The sequence below is a fragment of the Moschus berezovskii genome, chromosome 10 (assembly GCF_049115385.1).
Source record: "Moschus berezovskii isolate FMDL1 chromosome 10, NW_MosBer_1.0, whole genome shotgun sequence".
Lineage (NCBI taxonomy): Eukaryota > Metazoa > Chordata > Mammalia > Artiodactyla > Moschidae > Moschus > Moschus berezovskii.
The window spans coordinates 76,431,336-76,451,696 of record NC_142469.1 but is presented as its reverse complement, the minus strand read 5'-3'; the positions used below and the strand labels follow the sequence as shown (position 1 = coordinate 76,451,696).

Genomic DNA, 20,361 nt, shown 5'->3' with positions numbered 1-20,361 from the left:
GAGTCGTAATTTCTTTGCTGGTGAAGGGTATTGCTATGAAGTTGTTGGCTGTTGACTTGATCAGGGTGGTGGCTGCTGAAGATTGGGGTGGCTCTGACAATTACTTAAAATAAGAATGAAATCTGCCATATTGATTAATTCTTCCTTTCACTTGAACACTCAGAGGCCACTGTAGGATTATTAACTGGCTTAATTTCAATATTATTCTGTTCAAGGAACAGGGAGGCCCAAAGAGTGAGTGAGAGAACACACACATTTATTCAGTTGGCTGCCTTATATGGGCGTGGTTCATCGCACCCTGAAGGTCACTGACCACAGGTTACTATCACAAATATAATAATGAAAAGTTTGAAATATTGAGAGAATTATCAAAATGGGACATAGAGACACCAAGTGACCAAACGTTAGAAAAGTGTCACTGATAGACTTGTTCTGCACAAGGTCACCACCGACCTTCAATTTGTAAAGCAAACAAAAACAAGGCCAGAGCATGAGAAACACAATAAAATGAAGAGCAATAAAATGAAGTTTGCCTGCACTGTTATAATTAGCTTATCATCTTTTAGTTCCTATAAACTGCTTTTGTTGTTTAGTCACTAAATTATGCCTGACAGTTTTGCGACCGCATAGACTGTAGTCCACCAGGCTCCTCTGTCCATGGGATTCTCCAGGCAAGAATACTGGAGGGGGTTGCCATTTCCTCCTCCAGGGGATCTTCTCAACACAGGGATTGAACCCAGTTCTCCCGCACTGCAGGCAGATTCTTTATCACTGAGCCACCAGGGAAGCTGTCATATAAATTACAAACAGGTATATCTCTTCTCAACTACCTGATCACATAACAGCTTTGATCCTCTCTCTACTGACATAGTCTCAACTGTTTTAAATAGAACTAAAAAATTTTTAATAAAACAATAATAAATACTTAAAATCATTAAAAAAACATTAAACTGAATATTATAAAACTCATTTTTATTGCTCAAAAATAGTCAAACATTGGCAATGTCTTAGGATTTAAGATATTCCATGATGGACAAACTTACTAAACTCCCAAAATTTGACTAGAGACTAAAGAGATGAGGACATATTTCCTAAGTCTTTAAGTATTTGAAGAATTACCACATAGAAGAACTTTAGATGGCAGATTAGCAACATGTTCAAACCAGCCTTAAAAACAGAAATGGCATGAAGGTGTAAAAGGTAAAATTTATTTGTTCAGTTACTGAGCAGCTCTCACATTTGTCAGATATATAATGTCCTGAAGACAGCAAGCAGGTCCCTGTTTTCATGGAGCTTATAGTCTCAGGGGACAGATTTTAGCACAATAAGAAGAAAAACTTAATGCTAAGAATTATCAAAAAATATAAGAGCTACAAGGAAAAAATACAAGAAATGCAGGGGTTTGTTAACAGAAATCAAAACAGTAGGTATTTGTATGGTTCATTAACTCTCCATATTCATTGTTACATATTATTTTATTCACATATCATTACGTTCAATTGATTCTAAAGAAACAAAATTTTCTAAATTACTGGCTTCAGTAACATCAAATTTTGACTCAACCGTTCTCATTATTCACTGGACCTTGATGGGTATCTATTCACAATACTGGCTTAAATAATACTTGTCACAAAGCACATTTCACTTCTATTAATGTGTTTTTTTCAACACAGTATATTCTCTACGAGGATGGAAATAAGGGGGGAAAATGCCACCTTCATTTGGCATTTTTGATACTTCTTAGTATTGATTTTATATTCCTAATAGTATAATCTATTGCTTAGACAGAGTACTGGATAACAGTTTCAGAAATATTATTCTTGAGATCAAAAAAGCTTTTGCTAGTGTTGAAAACCACAAGTCATTTTTCATTTATGTTAACTCATGTTCCAGAAGAGAAGTTTTATGAATATTTTAAGAAATTGTTCGATTCCTCCTAGTACCACAGACATTCCTTCAATCACTGAATAGAAAAGCACATAGCAAATACATCAGATATCCTTCAAAAATCAGCTAAAAATGCTCCCTGAATAATATAATTCACCTCAGCTAAAGAGAAGAAACACGTTTTTAACGTGTATTTTAAATACAAGGAGACTTTGCTATATAAAAGAACAGCAAAATGAATAATAAAGATACTTCTGTAATCCTGAGTAATACAATTTCATCTGGTTTTTTATTTTTTGCATTTATTCAATTCCTTTCCCACTGAAATGAAGCAGTGTAACTGGAGCACAGTGAGCGAAAAAGAGAGAACCACGGTTAAGACAGGAGGCTTCAGCCAGAGAGCCGGACACCAGGATAGAGTGGCTGAAGCAAGGAGTCTGGGAAGTTGTAATAAACAGCCCCACCTGATTTAAGGTCTCAGAGTAGTTCTGGCAGATGAAGAGTCAAAGACTTCACTATGCTTATCAACTGCTGGAGTGAAATATTGGAGGCCACTGTCAAAGAAGGCAAGGGATCTCAAGAAAAGTAGACGTTGTAATGGTAGTAGTGGGGATAATTATTATTATTTTTTATTAATGATAATAGCTACCATCTTATTTAACATTGTACATGTGCCAAACACTATCCCAAAGCACTTCACATATGTTATCTCGTTTTGAGAATAGTTACAATCATGCTCATTCTACAAATAAGGAAATTAAGTAAGGAATTAGATATATTGCTTAAAGTCACTCAGCTGATCACTGCTAAGGCTGTGTTGGGGACAAGTTGGGGGGCGGCTGTCAGCTCAGACTGATTCCACAGCTCACTTTGAGCCAGGATGGTTGGATGGCTGTGCTCACAGAGTTGCGGCAAGAGAGGGAACGAAGCCCTCAATACACAATAGGAAATATTCAGACAACTGCAGAAAGCAGAGGGAAAGGGTAACAAAACCTGACACCATGAAACACCAATAAGAAAAGGCCTCTGTGTGAGGGCAAAACAGAAAAAGCAAGAGAGAACTAAGAGAAAGTGGGTGACATCTCTGGGTTCCATGTTGCAAGGCATCTGGTGAAACAAGGAAGCTATGATCTCAGACTGGAGCTGGGCTTCAGCTTAGGCAGGAAGGTGCTTCCACAAGCTGGTTAGGAATCCCGTTGTTACCTTACAGTGTAACAGACGAGCAAAGCGATTAAGAACGGAGGATCTGGTGAGAGTGGCAAGACGGTTGAAGGATGTCAAAAGATGAAAACTTTCACTTCTTTAAAAAATAAGTGCTGGAGATGTAATATACAGCATAGTACCTACAGTTAACGATAGTGTCTTACATATCTGAAGGCTGCTAAAAGGGTAAATCTTACACATTCTCATCACAAGAAAAAAAAATTTGTAACTATGTGTGCTGATGGATGTTAACTATGCTTATTATGGTGATCATTTTGCAGTATATACAAATACCAAATTATTACAAGGAACACCATAAACAAATATAATGTTATATATCAATGGTACCACAATTTTTTTAAAAAGTCTAACAACAAGAGAAAACTAAAATAAATATGATGCAACAGAATATTATACAACCAGTAAAAGGAATACTTTTGGAGACTATTCCATAACAATGATAATAACAGTGAGCATTTATTTTGTACCAAATTGTTCCTTATGTGTATCGTAGATCACACATACACTATAATAAATAATAATAACAATTTAAAAACAGAACATGGAATCTGGAGCCAGACTGCTTGGACTTGAGTCCTGGCTCTATCACTTACTAACAAATTATTTAGCCGCTCTATGTCTCAGTTTCCCTACTGAAAAATGGGGGTAATGATAATCATCCCTGTCTCATTCAGTTCAGTTCAATTCAGTCGCTCAGTCGTGTCCGACTCTCTGAGACCCCATGAATCACAGCACGCCAGGCCTCCCTATCCATCACCAACTCCCGGAGTTCACTCAAACTCATGTCCATCGAGTCGGTGATGCCATCGAGCCATCTCATTCTCTGTCGTCCCCTTCTCCTCCCGCCCCCAATCCTTCCCAGCATCAGAGTCTTTTCAAGTGAGTCAACTCTTCACATGAGGTGGCCAAAGATTTGGAGTTTCAGCTTTAGCATCAGTCCTTCCAATGAACACCCAGGATTGATCTCCTTTAGGATGGACTGGTTGGATCTCCTTGCAGTCCAAGGGACTCTCAAGAGTCTTCTCCAACACCACAGTTCAAAAGCATCACTTCTTTGGCGATCAGCTTTCTTCACAGTCCAACTCTCACATTCGTACATGACCACTGGAAAAACCATAGCCTTGACTAGACGGACCTTTGTTGGCAAAGTAATGTCTCTGCTTTTTAATATACTATCTAGGTTGGTCATAACTTTCCTTCCAAGGAGTAAACGTCTTTTAATTTCATGGCTGCAATCAGCATCCGCAGTGATTCTGGAGCCCCAAAAAATAAAGTCTGACACTGTTTCCACTGTTTCCCCATCTATTTCCCATGAAGTGATGGGACCAGATGCCATGATCTTTGTTTTCTGAATGTTGAGCTTCAAGCCAACCTTTTCACTCTCCTCTTTCACTTTCATCAAGAGGCCTTTGAGTTCCTCTTCACTTTCTGCCATAAGGGTGGTGTCATCTGCATATCTGAGGTTATTGATATTTTTCCCGGCAATCTTGATCCCAGCTTGTGCTTCTTCCAGCCCAGCGTTCCTCATGATGTACTCTGCATAGAAGTTAAATAAGCAGCGTGACAATATACAGCCTTGACGTACTCCTTTTCCTATTTGGAACCAGTCTGTTGTTCCATGTCCAGTTCTAACTGTTGCTTCCTGACCTGCATACAGGTTTCTCAAGAGGCAGGTCAGGTGGTCTGGGATTCCCATCTTTTTCAGAATTTTCCACAGTTTCTTGTGATCCACACAGTCAAAGGCTTTGGCATAGTCAATGAAGCAGAAATAGATGTTTTTCTGGACCTCTCTTGCTTTCTCCAGGATCCAGCGGATGTTGGCAATTTGATCTCTGGTGCCTCTGCCTTTTCTAAAACCTGCTTGAACATCTGGGAGTTCACGGTTCACATATTGCTGAAGCCTGGCTTGGAGAATTTTGAGCATGACTTTACTAGCGTGTGAGATGAGTGTAACTGTGCGGTAGTCTGAGCATTCTTTGGCATTGCCTTTCTTTGGGATTGGAATGAAGACTGACCTTTTCCAGTCCTATGGCCACTGCTGAGTTTTCCAAATTTGCTGGCATATTGAGTGAAGCACTTTCACAGCATCATCTTTCAGGATTTGAAATAGCTCAACTGGAATTCCATCACCTCCACTAGCTTTGTTCGTAGTGATGCTTTCTAAGGCCCACTTGACTTCACATTCCAAGATGTCTGGCTCTAGGTGAGTGATCACGCCATCATGATCATCTTGGTCATGAAGATCTTTTTTGTACAGTTCTTCTGTGTATTCTTGCCACCTCTTCTTAATATCTTCTGCTTCTGTTAGGTCCATACCATTTCTGTCCTTTATCAAGCCCATCTTTGCATGAAATGTTCCCTTGGTTTCTCTAATTTTCTTGAAGAGATCTATTGTTTTCCGTATTCTATTGTTTTCCTCTATTTCTTTGCATTGAAAGAGTTGTTAAAATGAAAAGAATTAACATTTGTAAGATGATTAGAATAAAGCCCCACACAAGGTAAATCCATTTAAGTATCTGATTGAAAATCAAGTAAAATAAAAGATATAGGGGATCAGAATATGCCCCCCGGAAATAGGCCACTTGGGCATAAGGCAAACTTTGAGTAGAGACAAAGAATCAATAACTGCAGAAAGAAACTTTCCCCAAGCTTCCCTTGACTGAACAAAAGCAGACACTTGTGAAAAATGAGGACTGCCAAAAATCCTCTCTCGTGGGGAATTCCTACTGCCAAAGTGGACCTGTGCAAACAAACCTTACTCCACTGGCGTTCCCACCCCACACGTTTACTTCCCCACAGTCTGCCATCCACGAAAGCTTAGAACCCTCTTCCTTCGTCTTGTCACTTCTCTACAAACTTACTGTTCTTCTGTTAAGATGCCTTTTAAGCCCACATTCTAGCCGCCCCTCTGAGTTCCTCTTCATCGTGGTTTCTCCCACAGGATGTGTACTGGACACATTAATTGATTTGAGAGAATGACATTGAAACATGTATGTTGTCATATGTGAAACAAATCAGCAGTTCAGGGTCAATGCATGTTACAGGATACTCGGGGCTGGGGTGTGGGGATGACCCAGAGGGAGGATAAAGGGAGGAGGGAGGTGAGAGGGGGGTTCAGGAGGGGGAACTCATGTACACCTGGGGCGAATTCATGTCAATGTATGGCAAAACCAACCAATATAATATTGTAAAATTAAAAAAAATAAATTAAAAAAAAAAGAAATAAAAAGGAAATTCTGACGTAAAAAAATAAATAAATAAATAAATAAACTCAAAAATAAATAAATAAATGTCTTCATGAAAAAAAAATAAATAAATAAACTTTGCGGCTTTCCCCTTGCTAATCTCCTGTCAGTCTAAGTCTACAGGGGCCCTTGGGAAGAAGCTAGGAGGGCAGAAAGAAAAACAATTTCCCCCCTCTATGGGACAATAGAAATGGTAAAGAGAGAGATGAAGGGGAGAATAGGCGAAGTTGTGCCTGGGGGCCTGCACAGAGGCAGGGCGTGTGACAGAGGCTCTGATGGTCCTCTAGGAAGCGAGCCTGTGATTCAGACATTCTGGCTGGGGAGAAGAGCTCATCTTTGCTTAGTTCTAAATGAGGTGCAGCTAGGGTGTTCTGATGTGTCTGAAGATAGCTTAGCCCAGGCCATTCAAGAGAACCGTCAGCAGGGCCACTGGGATGTCCACCTGCCTGTAGTGGTTAGAAGTCCAAGAGCCCAGCACCTGAACAGATTCTCCACAAGGAGAAGCACAGGGCATATACTCTCCATCTTTTGGGGGACATGATAGTCATAACAAGGGAAAGAGTAATGTTCAAATGCACATCCTAAAAAACTTTCATTTTTTCCTTTTATGAGATAAATGTATTTGGAATCTTTTATCATGCTAACCAAGCACTCTTTTCTCATTTTAAAAAAAGATTTGCAAGAACTATTATAATCTGGGCAGGCTAAACTTTTAGCAATCTCTCAATCTAACATACTTTTTAACAAAATTACATTTCATGAAAAAAATAAGTGAAATCATCACATATTCATTTCTATGCAAAAAGCTTTCAGTGCAATTTCATCACTGTAAAACGTGCAGAAATGACATATAAATGCATAATTTTCAATACCTTCTTAGCTATATGAGCTATTCTGTACTGCTAGGAAAAGAGAAGGTACTGTTTTATTCAGGAAAAACAGGATCATTCAAGGTCAAGGTAGGAAACTGAGACACACAGCCTTGAATGCCTAAATCTTACCAGCTCCCTCAAGAGGCTAACACCATAAGGCTACTTATAGATGATATACAAAGATGGCCATGGTCTCTGCAGCCCATCAGCATCTACCAAAAACATCTAGTAGTACTAGCAGCTCATCGATTCAGACTTTACTAGTTCAAAATGAATAATAACTTTCTTTAATTTTATATATTAATTCTAAATTACTCTTTATCTTATAATTTTTCAATAATGAGTTCAAATATTAGCATCTAAAATTCATTTTTTCATACCAACTGTATAGTTTGAATGTTAAAAATTTGATTCCTTTAACTTAAAAATTGAAAAACTCCATGAAAATTACATACATCAGACTATTCATGAACTATAATTTTCAATATTCTTCAAGTTAATTTCAATTCATAATATGGACTTCTTTATCAACACTTTAATAATTAAATATATGTTCTTTAAAATTTTTCCTGCTTTACATTAAGTCAAACTAGGTCTGCCTCCATTATGCTGAACAACTAAGATTTTAATATACTGGTATAAGCATATATTAATATACATACATAGTTTATATCAATTTCTAAGAAATGTATTACCCCGGTCAATAGAATATATTCTTCTGAAAGTTGTAATATATTTGAATAAATAGTTTACAAAATATGACACAAAACAAATGTGACATTATTTTACTGATCCTATTGGACTAAAGCAATACTAATACTGAGGCATTCTTTAAAAAAAATTTAATGAAGTAAAATACTGAGCAAAATTCCACATACTGAACATCTGGATATTATACAAATTGAGGCTGCAACTAAACTGCAATGGAACTTTCCATATACATATTCAAATATTTAGATTCCTTAAACTGCATAAAATGAGGGCTTCCCTGATAGTCCAGTTGGTAAAGAATCCACCTGCAAGGCAGGAGACCCCAGTATGATTTCTGGGTCAGGAAGATCCACTGGAGAAGGGACAGGATACACACTCCAGTGTCCTTGTGTTTCCCTTGCGGCTCAGCTGGTAAAGAAAGTGAAAGTCACTCAGTCGTGTCTGACTCTTTGCAACCCCAAGGACTATACAGCCCATGAAATTCTCTAGGCCAGAATACTGGAGTGGGTAGCCCTTCCCTTCTCCAGGGGATCTTCCCATCCCAGGGATGGAACCCAGGTCTCCTGTATTGCCGGCGGATTCTTTACCAGCTAAGCCACAAGGAAAGCCCCAGCTGGTAAAGAATCCGCCAGCAATGCGGGAGACCTGGGTTCCATCCCTGGGTTGCGAAGCTTCACTGGAGAAGGGAAAGGCTACCCACTCCAGTATTCTGGCCTGGAGAACCCCATGGACTATACGACACAGTCCATGGGGTCACAAACACTCAGACACGACTGAGCAACTTTCACTTTCAAACTGCATAAAAAGTATAATCCAAAGCAACAGTGCAGTTTACCAAAAAAAAACCTAAAAGCAATTGCTTATATGAGGGAGACAGAGTGCTATTCTCCCTCCATTTTCCATTTCTTGTATTGCTTTGTTTAAATGTTTGGAAAAGTATACATATTTTCAAGAAACAGTCTCTGGCATCTAGAAGGGAATTACAGGGGCAGTGGCCTTTTCTGAAATGACAAGCCAACACTCTTGGGCTCATAGTCACACTGAAGTTGGCGAGATTTCACATTCTTCTGCACACAATGGATCTTTCATCAATACTGGAAACTGCTTTTATGAGACTACGTGCTAAGAATGGATGGAATTCTCAATGTTGCAAGCACCCATTGAATTATTTAAAAGAACAATGAATGAATGACTAATTGGAAATGTTTATTGAGCTCAGAGATACTTATATTACAAAAAGAAAGACCTGAATCTAGCATTCTCTCCAGAGCAGTTCAGGAGGAACAGATAAGTCTGTTCAATGGAAGGCATGGGTTTCCAAATGCTTTGCCATCAAAACTGTTGGGAGTTGCCTTCTCCTTGGCCAACTGATGATTTTAAGTCCTACTTGACTCATAAATATTGTTTAACTGCTTGCTTGTTTGTTATTTATATATACTTTGTTTCACAATGAAATGAAATCTGACCCTCATGCCTACCTCCTCCCCCAAACAGGTGCAATTTTGAATGGGCAACTATATAAAGACAGTATGATATTGAGTTCTTCTAAAAAGTATCAAAAGATCACATACAATATGATATCCTTTTTATTGAATATAAAGTTAAAGCTGATTAAAAATACACATATAATTTGGGAGAATACAAAGAAATAAGAAACTCTGACTTCAGGATGATGGTTAGCTTAAATGAAGGCCAAAGGACAGATTGATGAAAAGGACAATGTGGTGAGATTACTATCAAGGTTCTCGTTTGTGTTTTAGGTGGTGGATTCCCAGATGATATTATTTTAAGACAGATAGACAAAAATAAGCCCAGCATGGAGCAATGATCAGAGAGTTATGAATTAAGGATTCAGTTCAGTTCAGTTCAGTTCAGTCGCTCAGTCATGTCCGACTCTCCGCGACCCCATGAATCACAGCACGCCAGGCCTCCCTGTCCATCACAAACTCCCGGAGTTCACTCAAACTCATGTCCACAGAGTCGGTGATGCCATCCAGCCATCTCATTCTCCGTCGTCCCCTTCTCCTCCCACCCCCAACCTTTCCCAGCATCAGAGTCTTTTCCAGTGACTCAACTCGTCGCATGAGGTGGCCAAAGTATTGCAGTTTCAGCTTTAGCATCAGTCCCTCCAATGAACATCCAGGATTGATCTCCTCTAGAATGGACTGGTTGGATCTCCTTGCAGTATAAGGGACTCTCAAGAGTCTTCTCCAACACCACAGTTCAAAAGCATCGATTCTTCGGCGGTCAGCCTTCTTCACAGTCCAACTCTCACATCCATACATGACCACGGGAAAAACCATTGCCTTGACTAGACGGACCTTTGTTGGCAAAGTAATGTCTCTGCTTTTTAATATACTATCAAGGTTGGTCATAACTTTCCTTCCAAGGAGCAAGCGTCTTTTAATTTCATGGCTGCAATCAGCATCTGAGAGAGGCGAAAAGCAAAGGAGAAAAGGAAAGATATAAGCATCTGAATGCAGAGTTCCAAAGAATAGCAAGGAGAGATAAGAAAGACTTCCTCAGTGATCAATGCAAAGAAATAGAGGAAAACAACAGAATAGGAAAAACAAGAGACCTCTTCAAGAAAATTAGAGATTCCAAGGGAACATTTCATGCAAAGATGGGCTCGATAAAGGACAGAAATGGTATGGACCTAACAGAAGCAGAAGATATTAAGAAGAGGTGGCAGGAATACACAGAAGAACTGTACAAAAAAGATCTTCACGACCAAGATAGTCACGATAACGTGATCACTGACCTAGAGCCAGACATCTTGGAATGTGAAGTCAAGTGGGCCTTAGAAAGCATCACTACGAACAAAGCTAGTGGAGGTGATGGAATTCCAGTTGAGCTATTTCAAGTCTTGAAAGATGATGCTGTGAAAGTGCTGCACTCAATATGCCAGCAGATTTGGAAAACTCAGCAGTGGCCACAGGACTGGAAGAGGTCAGTCTTCATTCCAATCCCAAAGAAAGGCAATGCCAAAGAATGCTCAAACTACCGCACAATTGCACTCATCTCACACGCTAGTAAAGTCATGCTCAAAATTCTGCAAGCCAGGCTTCAGCAGTATGTAAACTGTGAACTCCCAGATGTTCAAGCAGGTTTTAGAAAAGGCAGAGGCACCAGAGATCAAATTGCCAACATCCGCTGGATCATGGAGAAAGCAAGAGAGTTTCAGAAAAACATCTATTTCTGCTTTATTGACTATGCCAAAGCCTTTGACTGTGTCGATCACAATAAACTATGGAACATTCTGAAAGAGATGGGAATCCCAGACCACCTGACCTGCCTCTTGAGAAACCTGTATGCAGGTCAAGAAGCAACTGTTAGAACTGGACATGGAACAACAGACTGGTTCCAAATAGGAAAAGGTGTACGTCAAGGTTGTATACTGTCACCCTGCTTATTTAACTTATATGCAGAGTACATCATGAGGAACGCTGGGCTGGAAGAAGCACAAGCTGGAATCAAGATTGCCGAGAGAAAGATCAATAACCTCAGATATGCAGATGACACTACCCTTATGGCAGAAAGTGAAGAGGAACTCAAAAGCCTCTTGATGAAAGTGAAAGGGGAGAGTGAAAAGGTTGGCTTGAAGCTCAACATTCAGAAAACAAAGATCATGGCATCTGGTCCAATCACTTCATGGGAAATAGATGGAAAAACAGTGGAATTAAGGATTACTGAACGTGAAATGGGATGACATTAAATGATCTGAAATGAGAGAAAAAAATAAAAATTGTTTACAGTATGTACATGAACACCCAAACTATGATCTCTGGATCATCTCAAAAAAGCACTCTTCCAGGTTTTATAACTTCTGCTTCTATTTCCCTAGAAGGCTGACTGCCAAAGAATTGATGCTTTCAAACTACGATGTTGGAGAAAACTCTTGAGAATCCACTGGACAGAAAGGAAATTAAACCAGTCAATCCTAAAGGAAATCGACCCTGAATATTCACTGGAAGGACTGATGCTAAAGCTGAAGCTCCAATACTTTGGCCACCCGATGCAAAGAGCCCACTCATTGGAAAAGACCCTGATGCTGGGAAAGACAGAAGGCAGGAGAAGGAGATGACAGAGGACCAGATGGTTAGATGGCATCACCAACTCGATGGACATGAGTTTAAGCAAGCTGTGGGAGATGGTGAAGGACAGGGAAGCCTGAGGTGCTGCAGTCCATGGGGCTGCAGATTAGGACATGACTGAAAGACTGAACAACAAATTTCCCTAACATTTTCAATTGTGCTGCACAAGGCAGCATGTTCTCCAATGGATGTTGGACCTTCTATCACCACCACCGGGCCTTCTGCTTAGACAATGGTACCTAAACAGGAAGGAAAAAAGGTAGCACAGAGGGAAATGTCACTGATTCATCTACTGACTCTTCCAAATGGGGCTGATAATCCCCACAAGCTTCTGAACAGGCAGCTGGTATTTCTAATTAACTCATTCAATGTTTACTTAACGCCAGCTCTATGTCATGATAAGCACTGGATCCTTCAGACTTATGATTAGGATAGTCCTAACAAATACTCTTGAGAGTCCCTTGTACTTCAGGGAGATCCAACCAGTCCATTCTAAAGGAGATCAATCCTGGGTGTTCATTGGAAGGACTGATGCTAAAGCTGAAACTGCAATACTTTGGCCACCTCATGCGACGAGTTGACTCACTGGAAAAGACTCTGATGCTGGGAAAGGTTGGGGGAGGGAGGAAAAGGGGACGACAGAGAATGAGATGGCTGGATGGCATCACCGACTCCGTGGACATGAGTTTGAGTGAACTCCGGGAGTTGGTGATGGACAGGGAGGCCTGGTGTGCTGTGATTCATGGGGTCGCAGAGAGTCGGACACGACTGAGCGACTGAACTGAACTGAACTGACTGAACAAATACTTGCAGAAAAGGCAATGGCACCCCACTCCAGTACTCTTGCCTGGAAAATCCCATGGACGGAGGAGCCTGGAAGGCTGCAGTCCATGGGGTCGCTGAGCATCGGACACAACTGAGCGACTTCACTTTCACTTTTCACTTTCTTGCATTGGAGAAAGAAATGGCAACCCACTCCAGTGTTCTTGCCTGGAGAATCCCAGGGACAGGGGAGCCTGGTGGGCTTCCGTCTATGGGGTCGCACAGAGTCAGACACGACTGAAGTGACTTAGCAGCAGCAGCAACAAATACTTGCAGAAAAGGCAATGGCACTCCACACCAGTACTCTTGCCTGGAAAATCCCATGGACGGAGGAGCCTGGTGGGCTGCAGTCCATGGGGTCGCTTAGGGTCGGACACGACTGAGCGACTTCACTTTCACTTTTCACTTTCTTGCATTGGAGAAGGAAATGGCAACCCACTCCAGTGTTCTTGCCTGGAGAATCCCAGGGACAGGGGAGCCTGGTGGGCTGCCATCTGTAGGGTCGCACAGAGTCGGACACGACTGAAGTGACTTAGCAGCAGCAGCAGCAACAGAAACAAATACTTGAATCCATTACATCATCTTCCAGAATCAACGTATTCCCCCGAGTCACAAAGGATCAAGATACAGTAACTGTTCTGGCCTTTTATTTGGCTACTTATCTACACAAGCAAATGCTGAAGTAGGTCACTTATAAAGTGAGGCTACATTGGCTGCCCCCAAAATTGCAAGATGTCAAATCTCTACTGCAAGAATTGGGAGAAAAAAAATTTCTTCTTCAACAATGAGATTTCATGTAAGTATATCGCTGTTTGTTTTACCTGCTATCTCCAAAAGTGAGTTTACGTGATCTCCTTCTGCCAGCTTCACAAATCCAACCTGATTTCCAAAAGTGTCAACCCCTTCAAAGGGCAAAGTCAAAGGTTTTCCTTGGAGGATTTCTTCTACAAATGGTTTTAATTCCAAAAGAGCATCAACACCACTGGCAAGAGACAATATAGTTTTTAGTAATAGAATAAGTAGTAAAATAAACAAAACCAAATGAGAAAGAGTTTCAGAAAGATAAATTAATTTTTGTATTTGTACTAATTATTTTAATGCTCAGAATACCTTCAAAATCAAATCCACATGATCAAAGTAAAATACTAACTTTAAACAAAATTTATATACGTGAATTAATCTTTACCTAATTACAATTTATTTTATATTAAAGATACAAAAGAAGATGTTATGTCATAGTTTACCAAAAGGTTTTAAACCAAGGAAATACTGCATGCACAACTAAAGAAAAAAAAACACTGACAATATATTGCAGAAAAACCTAATACCTACAAAAGTTTATATCAGATTATGTCAAAGTTTAAGGTTCTTGTTAAAAGTACTAATACTTACATAGTATTTACTATTTGTGAAGCACTTTACTAAAAATTAAAATATATTATCTCTTTAAAATATAATTGTCTCCATAATAAGATAACTAATTATACTTAGACTTGACCAAAGTACAAGTTTACAACTACAGTGACATAAATTTGCTGTACATGTTTAGTCTATCTGATTAAAGGGCTATTCTGTGTTTATAATGCACTATTTTTTCTACTATATTAGTGAATTAGACATTATCAGGTCTGGAATATTTTGAAAATTAAGATCAATTATTTCAATACTAAGAGGATTTTAGTACAGGGACTTTATAAAGAGAAAAAAACTAAAATCTCACTAGAGGGCAGCAATCACTCAAGAAAGAAAGAAAGACATTTTACATTATGGAGAGGGGTTTAAAATACCCTTCTGGTGAACCACCTTAATTTAAATTATCTTGATCAGTAATTTGTTTATCAACAGTAATAAGATGTCAAACGTGTGAAAAGAAACTTAGACATTTTTCTAAATGTTTCATATTTCTACATTAAGTTTTTAACTGATATTCATCCACAGTTTCCATACTGGGTCTTACTTCTCTGTCAAACAATATATAATACTTCAAAACAGCTTTAGAAATGTCAACATTTCTCACTGGACCTCCAAATTCACATCCAAAATCCAATCTTTCCTGACTGTATTTATGTTCATCCAAAAAGACACGCTGCTGCTGCAGTACTATCTTCACCATGGGCTGAATTCAAGCATGTGAAACAGCTACTCTGGCTCATCTTCCATAAATCAGGGGATGAATATCAAGATACTCACTTTAAACATAACTCTATAGCAAAGCAGGCCATCCTAAAGGTCAGGAGTTTTCAGAAACAGTGAATTCTACATTTCATTTTTCTTTAAGAAATATAAATGATCCAAATTCAGTCCAGTTTTTCCACTCTGTAGTAATATAAACCAATAAATTTATCCTAATGAGATGTCACTGGTCACACAGTGAAAATGAGTCACAGTGCCTCTTGGTAAATATCACTGACTTTAAAATTCTTTCAAATAGAATATCTTTTCAAGAACTGCTTATGGAAAGATTTCTTTATAGTAAACTGAACAGAGAATAGGTATGTAGGAAACAGAATTCTGAAACTAGAATTCAGACCCAAAGGTTGTACTCAAAACAGACAGGACAGCCATCTTTTCAAATCAGTATCTGGATTAATATATTTCTATTTCTTTCTTCTGCACTGTGAAGACACAAAGCGTGCCATCAACCTGAAGAAATTCATTACGTAAAAAAAAAAATGTTTCTGCACACTCCTTATCTGACCCATTGACCATTTGTATTAAATACCTAAAATATGATACTAGACTTAGAAAAGTAAGGATACAGAAGAAGAAACTGACAATACAGATGTCTAGCATATTATACTGTATGGGATGAAAGATAAAATTAAAAGATTAGGGACTCAGAAAACTCTTCACATAATCAATGTCTTGCAGAAAACCCAATCAGTTTCACTCACTATGAAAAGTGAAAGTGAAGTCACTCAGTCATGTCCGACTCTTTGCAACCCCATGGACTATAGCCTACCAGGCTTCTCCATCCATGGGATTTTCCAGGCAAGAGTACTGGAGTGGGTCGCGATTTCCTTCTCCAGGAGATCTTCCTGACCCAGGGATTAAACCCAGGTCTCCTGCATTGTAGGCAGATGCTTCACTCACTATACAGCTACCCAAAATGAAACTACACCTTGAATCTCATCATCACTTAAAAGTTGACACATCAGTCACAAACACTTACTTCCCTGGTTCCCCAAACTAGAAGCAAATCTTCTTGCCTTTGAAATTCCATTAATATTTTATACTTAATGAAACATACTACTTTTTTTACATTTTTCTATTACAGCTATTTGGATCCATAGATCGATCCTGGGTGTTCATTGGAAGGACTGATGCTAAAGCTGAAACTCCAATACTTTGGCCACCTCATGTGAAGAGTTGACTCACTGGAAAAGACTCTGATGCTGGGAAGGATTGGGGGCAGGAGAAGAAGGGGACGACAGAGAATGAGATGGCTGGATGGCATCACCGACTTGATGGACATGAGTTTGAGTGAACTCTGGGAGTTGGTGATGGACAGGGAAGCCTGGCGTGCTGTGATTCATGGGGTCGCAAAGAGTCAGTCACGACTGAGCGACTGAACTGAACTGAACTGACCCAGTCAACTATAATGTATAATACACGAGCACAAGATCCATTCATGATTCATCTTTATTTCCTCCAAAGCACTTAATTCAGTATCTTATATGTGGTTGATAAATAACGTTGGATGAACTGCAAAATACTATCTTGTTTGTAGAGAAAACTTCAAATATTTCTTAATTGTTCATTGCAACTTAGTCAAAAATAATTGCTAAGTTGCAAGTATCTGGTCATCATTTTCTAGCAGAGCTACAACTCCCAGTAATATAAAGTAGCACAAGGATATGACTTCAATTCCTCAAGCACCAATCAGACTTGCTAACTTTTTGTTTAATTTTTTACACAAAATTGTAATTTGCATACACACATTGTAAAACACAGGGCTAAATGACTCAGAGTGTCACTATGCTCTGGACAGTAACTCTTCAACAAATGATACCACGATTTAGGGCAAGACAATGCTTCCTAGTTCAGGACTGTTCCATGGACTTACTGCGCAGGTGGTTTAGTAACACGGATCCTTGCGCATACAATGCCCATGGCACTCCTTGATTTTGTGACAACCAAAATCAACCCCCCTCCCACATAGTGCTAAAAGTCTCCTAGAGAAGGCAGTCCTATCTCCATTGAGAAATGCAGACATTATAATATATGGAGAACACAGACCCTCACCCCAACCCAACTGCATAGCACTTAACAGTATTTCTAGCTAGTTAGGTGCTCATCAGTAGAGGCCCGGAGAAGGCAATGGCAAGCCACTCCAGTACTCTTACCTAGAAAATCCCATGGATGGAGGAGCCTGGTAGGCTGCAGTCCGTGGGTTTGCTAAGGGTCGGACACGACTGAGCGACTTCACTTTCACTTTTCACTTTCCACTTTCACACATTGGAGAAGGAAATGGCAACCCACTCCAGTGTTCTTGCCTGGAGAATCCCAGGGACGGGGGAGCCTGGTGGGCTTCCGTCTATGGGGTCACACAGAGTCGGACACGACTGAAGTGACTTAGCAGCAGCAGCAGCAGCAGTAGAGGACACTGAGTTACATGCTGCTGCTGCTTCTGCTGCTAAGTTGCTTCAGTCATGTCCGACTCTGTGTGACCCCATAGACGCCAGCCCACCAGGCTCCTCTGTCCCTGGGATTCTCCAGGCAAGAATACTGGAGCGGGTTGCCATTTCCTTCTCCAATGCATGCATGCAAGCTAAGTCGCTTCAGTCGTGTCCGACTCGGTGTAACCCCATAGACGGCAGTCCACCAGGCTCCGCTGTCCACAGGATTCTCTAGGCAAGAATACTGGAGTGGGTTGCCGTTTCCTTCTCCAACTGAGTTACATACAGGAGGCCATTCTTACTTGCAGCAGACTCATCTCTTCCACCTCTTTCATGAACTTGTGCTCATCTTCTCCCTCCTGTCTCCATCCCACTCCCTCCCTCAATCACACTCCATGGAACAATAGTAAAGAAAACCAACTAGTTCTGGTTTCTCCATTGACCAGCATTCGCTTAATTCCTAGAACTCTCAGCTTTTTCATATGTATAAGAAAGACGACCTTTCTCTGTGGCCAGACTCACAACACTTGTTAAGGAAATAAAATCATACTTGTTTGGGAAATAGAGGTTGAGGAGCAGAGACTAAAATATATATATACATGCCAAGACCCATTTTTAATGATAGAGCTAAAACTTAAACTTATTAATCAATGGCAACTCAGTCTTCTTTGGTTTAAAAAGGCCTCTTTGAGGTACAACTATTCTTTAATTCAAACTTCCTTTCAGGATTGCTTTTCCCTTCCGTCTCCCCTCCTCCTTCCCAGGGAACCCAGCATACTTCTGTATAAAGATTGAAGAAGGTCTTTGGTTTGCTTGCTCTTTGGGTTCTCGGAGATGGCTGATTCCGGGGCCTGGTCTGGTCATACCCCCAGGTACCCTTCACTGGTGTCCACGAAAGATCACGTCCCTTCTGGGCACTGCATTGGCAGGCCCTGCTGAAGTATGAGACCTCCGCAGGGGTCTCTGATCAGGAAACATGGATACCTGGCATTGCCACTGCCCCTCATCCTGCCCCTACTGATCCACTGATTCTCTGTGAACTTCCAAGTCTACCTACCAGGGAACAAGGAAATTTCTGGATTCATCTATTAATATATGCCCTGATAGGCAAAGGGGAATTGAAGGAACTACCTGAGGTCCCTGTGTTAAAAGTCTCCCTCGACGCTAACCTCCTGGCTGTGTGGAAGCCCGTTCTTCTTTGAGGTCACCCAGGGAAGAAGGAATTCTTCCTCCAGACTGCCTTCGGACTTGAGACTATACTAAATCAACTCTCACCCAGGTCTCTAGTCTGGCAGACTGCCTTGTAGATTTGAAATTTGTCAGCCCCCACAATCACCTGAACTAATTCCTTAAAATAAAGCTCTACATATAGCTATAGTGTACATACAGATACATCAATATATCTACATACACAAATGAAGATCCATCCTATTGGTTTTGTTTCCCTGGGAAACCCTGACTCGTCCACCATTCTAACATACAGAGTGCCACCCATTTTCTCTTGGGCTTGCATCTTCTTATGTCACATTTTCTCTGACTTCTTGTCTTTTAAAAGCATCAAAGTATTTCTTTTTCTTCTTCTGATTGGCAAAGCAAACAGTGAACATGAGTTAAGTAAAACCCTCCCGTCCTCTCTGTCATTGTATCTGCTCTTGGGTGGAGCACATTGGGACAGATGACAAGAGAGATCCCTAAAAATATGCAGTTCTACTATTTAAAAGGTATCACCACTAGAATCATAATTTGACCATATTTTTTGAGTTACTACTTTATTCTTTTCTCCCTTGTATTTCCCCTTTTCCTCGCCGCCCCCCCCCCCATCCAAGTCTTATCCTTCATTCCCTCAGGAGACTATATGTCAGGGTAGAAAACAGAAGTAGGCTGTGACCTGTAATTCTGGCTTTGGCTATTCTTTTCCAGTGAGTCAACTCGTCACATGAGGTGGCCAAAGTATTGCAGTTTCAGCTTTAGCATCAGTCCTTCCAATGAACACCCAGGACTGATCTCCTTTAGAATGGACTGGTTGGATCTCCTTGCAGTCCAAGGGACTCTCAAGAGTCTTCTCCAGCACCACAGTTCAAAAGCATCAATTCTTCAGCGATCAGCTTTCTTCACAGTCCAACTCTCACATCCATACATGACCACGGGAAAAACCATAGTATTGTACAGCTAATTCTGTATACTGGCTTGTTGATTGCAACAAATTATAACAAAGAATGTTTCTTTAGAATTTCAATGCCTCCTTGGGTTCTGTTATGTTTACTCATATTAAAGCAATAACTTGGAAAACAATATTCCAGGAAAGGTGTGGTACTCACGTGTTCACTTCATCTTCATTCAGTAGCTGCATCACTAGTAGGGTAATATGAAAGGAACCATCACTGCTCATTGCTCTGGCCAGTTGCTCATCGTGTTGTATTATTGCATTTTGCAGGATCTTAATTCCTTTTGTAATCTAATCACACACAGACAAAACAGAGATTAAGTAAGCAACATTTAAACTGAGAAGAAAATAAGTAATGACTAAAATGCGAACACTGTCAGGATTTTCAATCAAATCATGCTTGTCTACCTATTCTTAAATATCCCAGAGGGATAACTCGGAAAGTTTAATGGGATGTATAAATGTTTTAAAAATTACACAATGCTTGTCCATCTTAAGAGCATCGAGCCCAACATCCTTCTTTTACAGACTGTGTCCCTGATTGAGTGGAAAAACTCAATGGCTATGTGTCTTTTCAGAAACTTATCCTTGAAATATACAGTGTGACTCACTGTCATTATGATCCTTCCTAAAAATAAAAGTTTTATGCTTGCTACAGAAAGGTCAAATCAGCAGACAACATTCCATTTCTGCTGGCAGTAATATTTATTTGTCTCCAAATGA

At 40.1% G+C, this 20,361-nt stretch overlaps 1 protein-coding gene across 7 annotated transcripts in view; it reads right to left on the bottom strand.

Moving 5' to 3' along the window:
- Nucleotides 1-20,361, bottom strand: part of AKAP7 (A-kinase anchoring protein 7) — a 130,313-nt gene that overhangs the window by 86,933 nt on the left and 23,019 nt on the right. For all 7 annotated transcript variants that reach the window (XR_008686854.2, XR_016038437.1, XR_008686852.2 and 4 more), the window contains exons 4-5: nt 19,793-19,929; nt 13,677-13,837 (exon numbers count right to left, since the gene is read on the bottom strand). Coding sequence is in view for 3 of the 7 variants with exons in the window: in XM_055432883.2 (XP_055288858.2) it covers nt 13,677-13,837; nt 19,793-19,929 (298 nt within the window). In the remaining 4 variants the exon portion in view is untranslated. The remainder of the gene's footprint in view (nt 1-13,676; nt 13,838-19,792; nt 19,930-20,361) is intronic.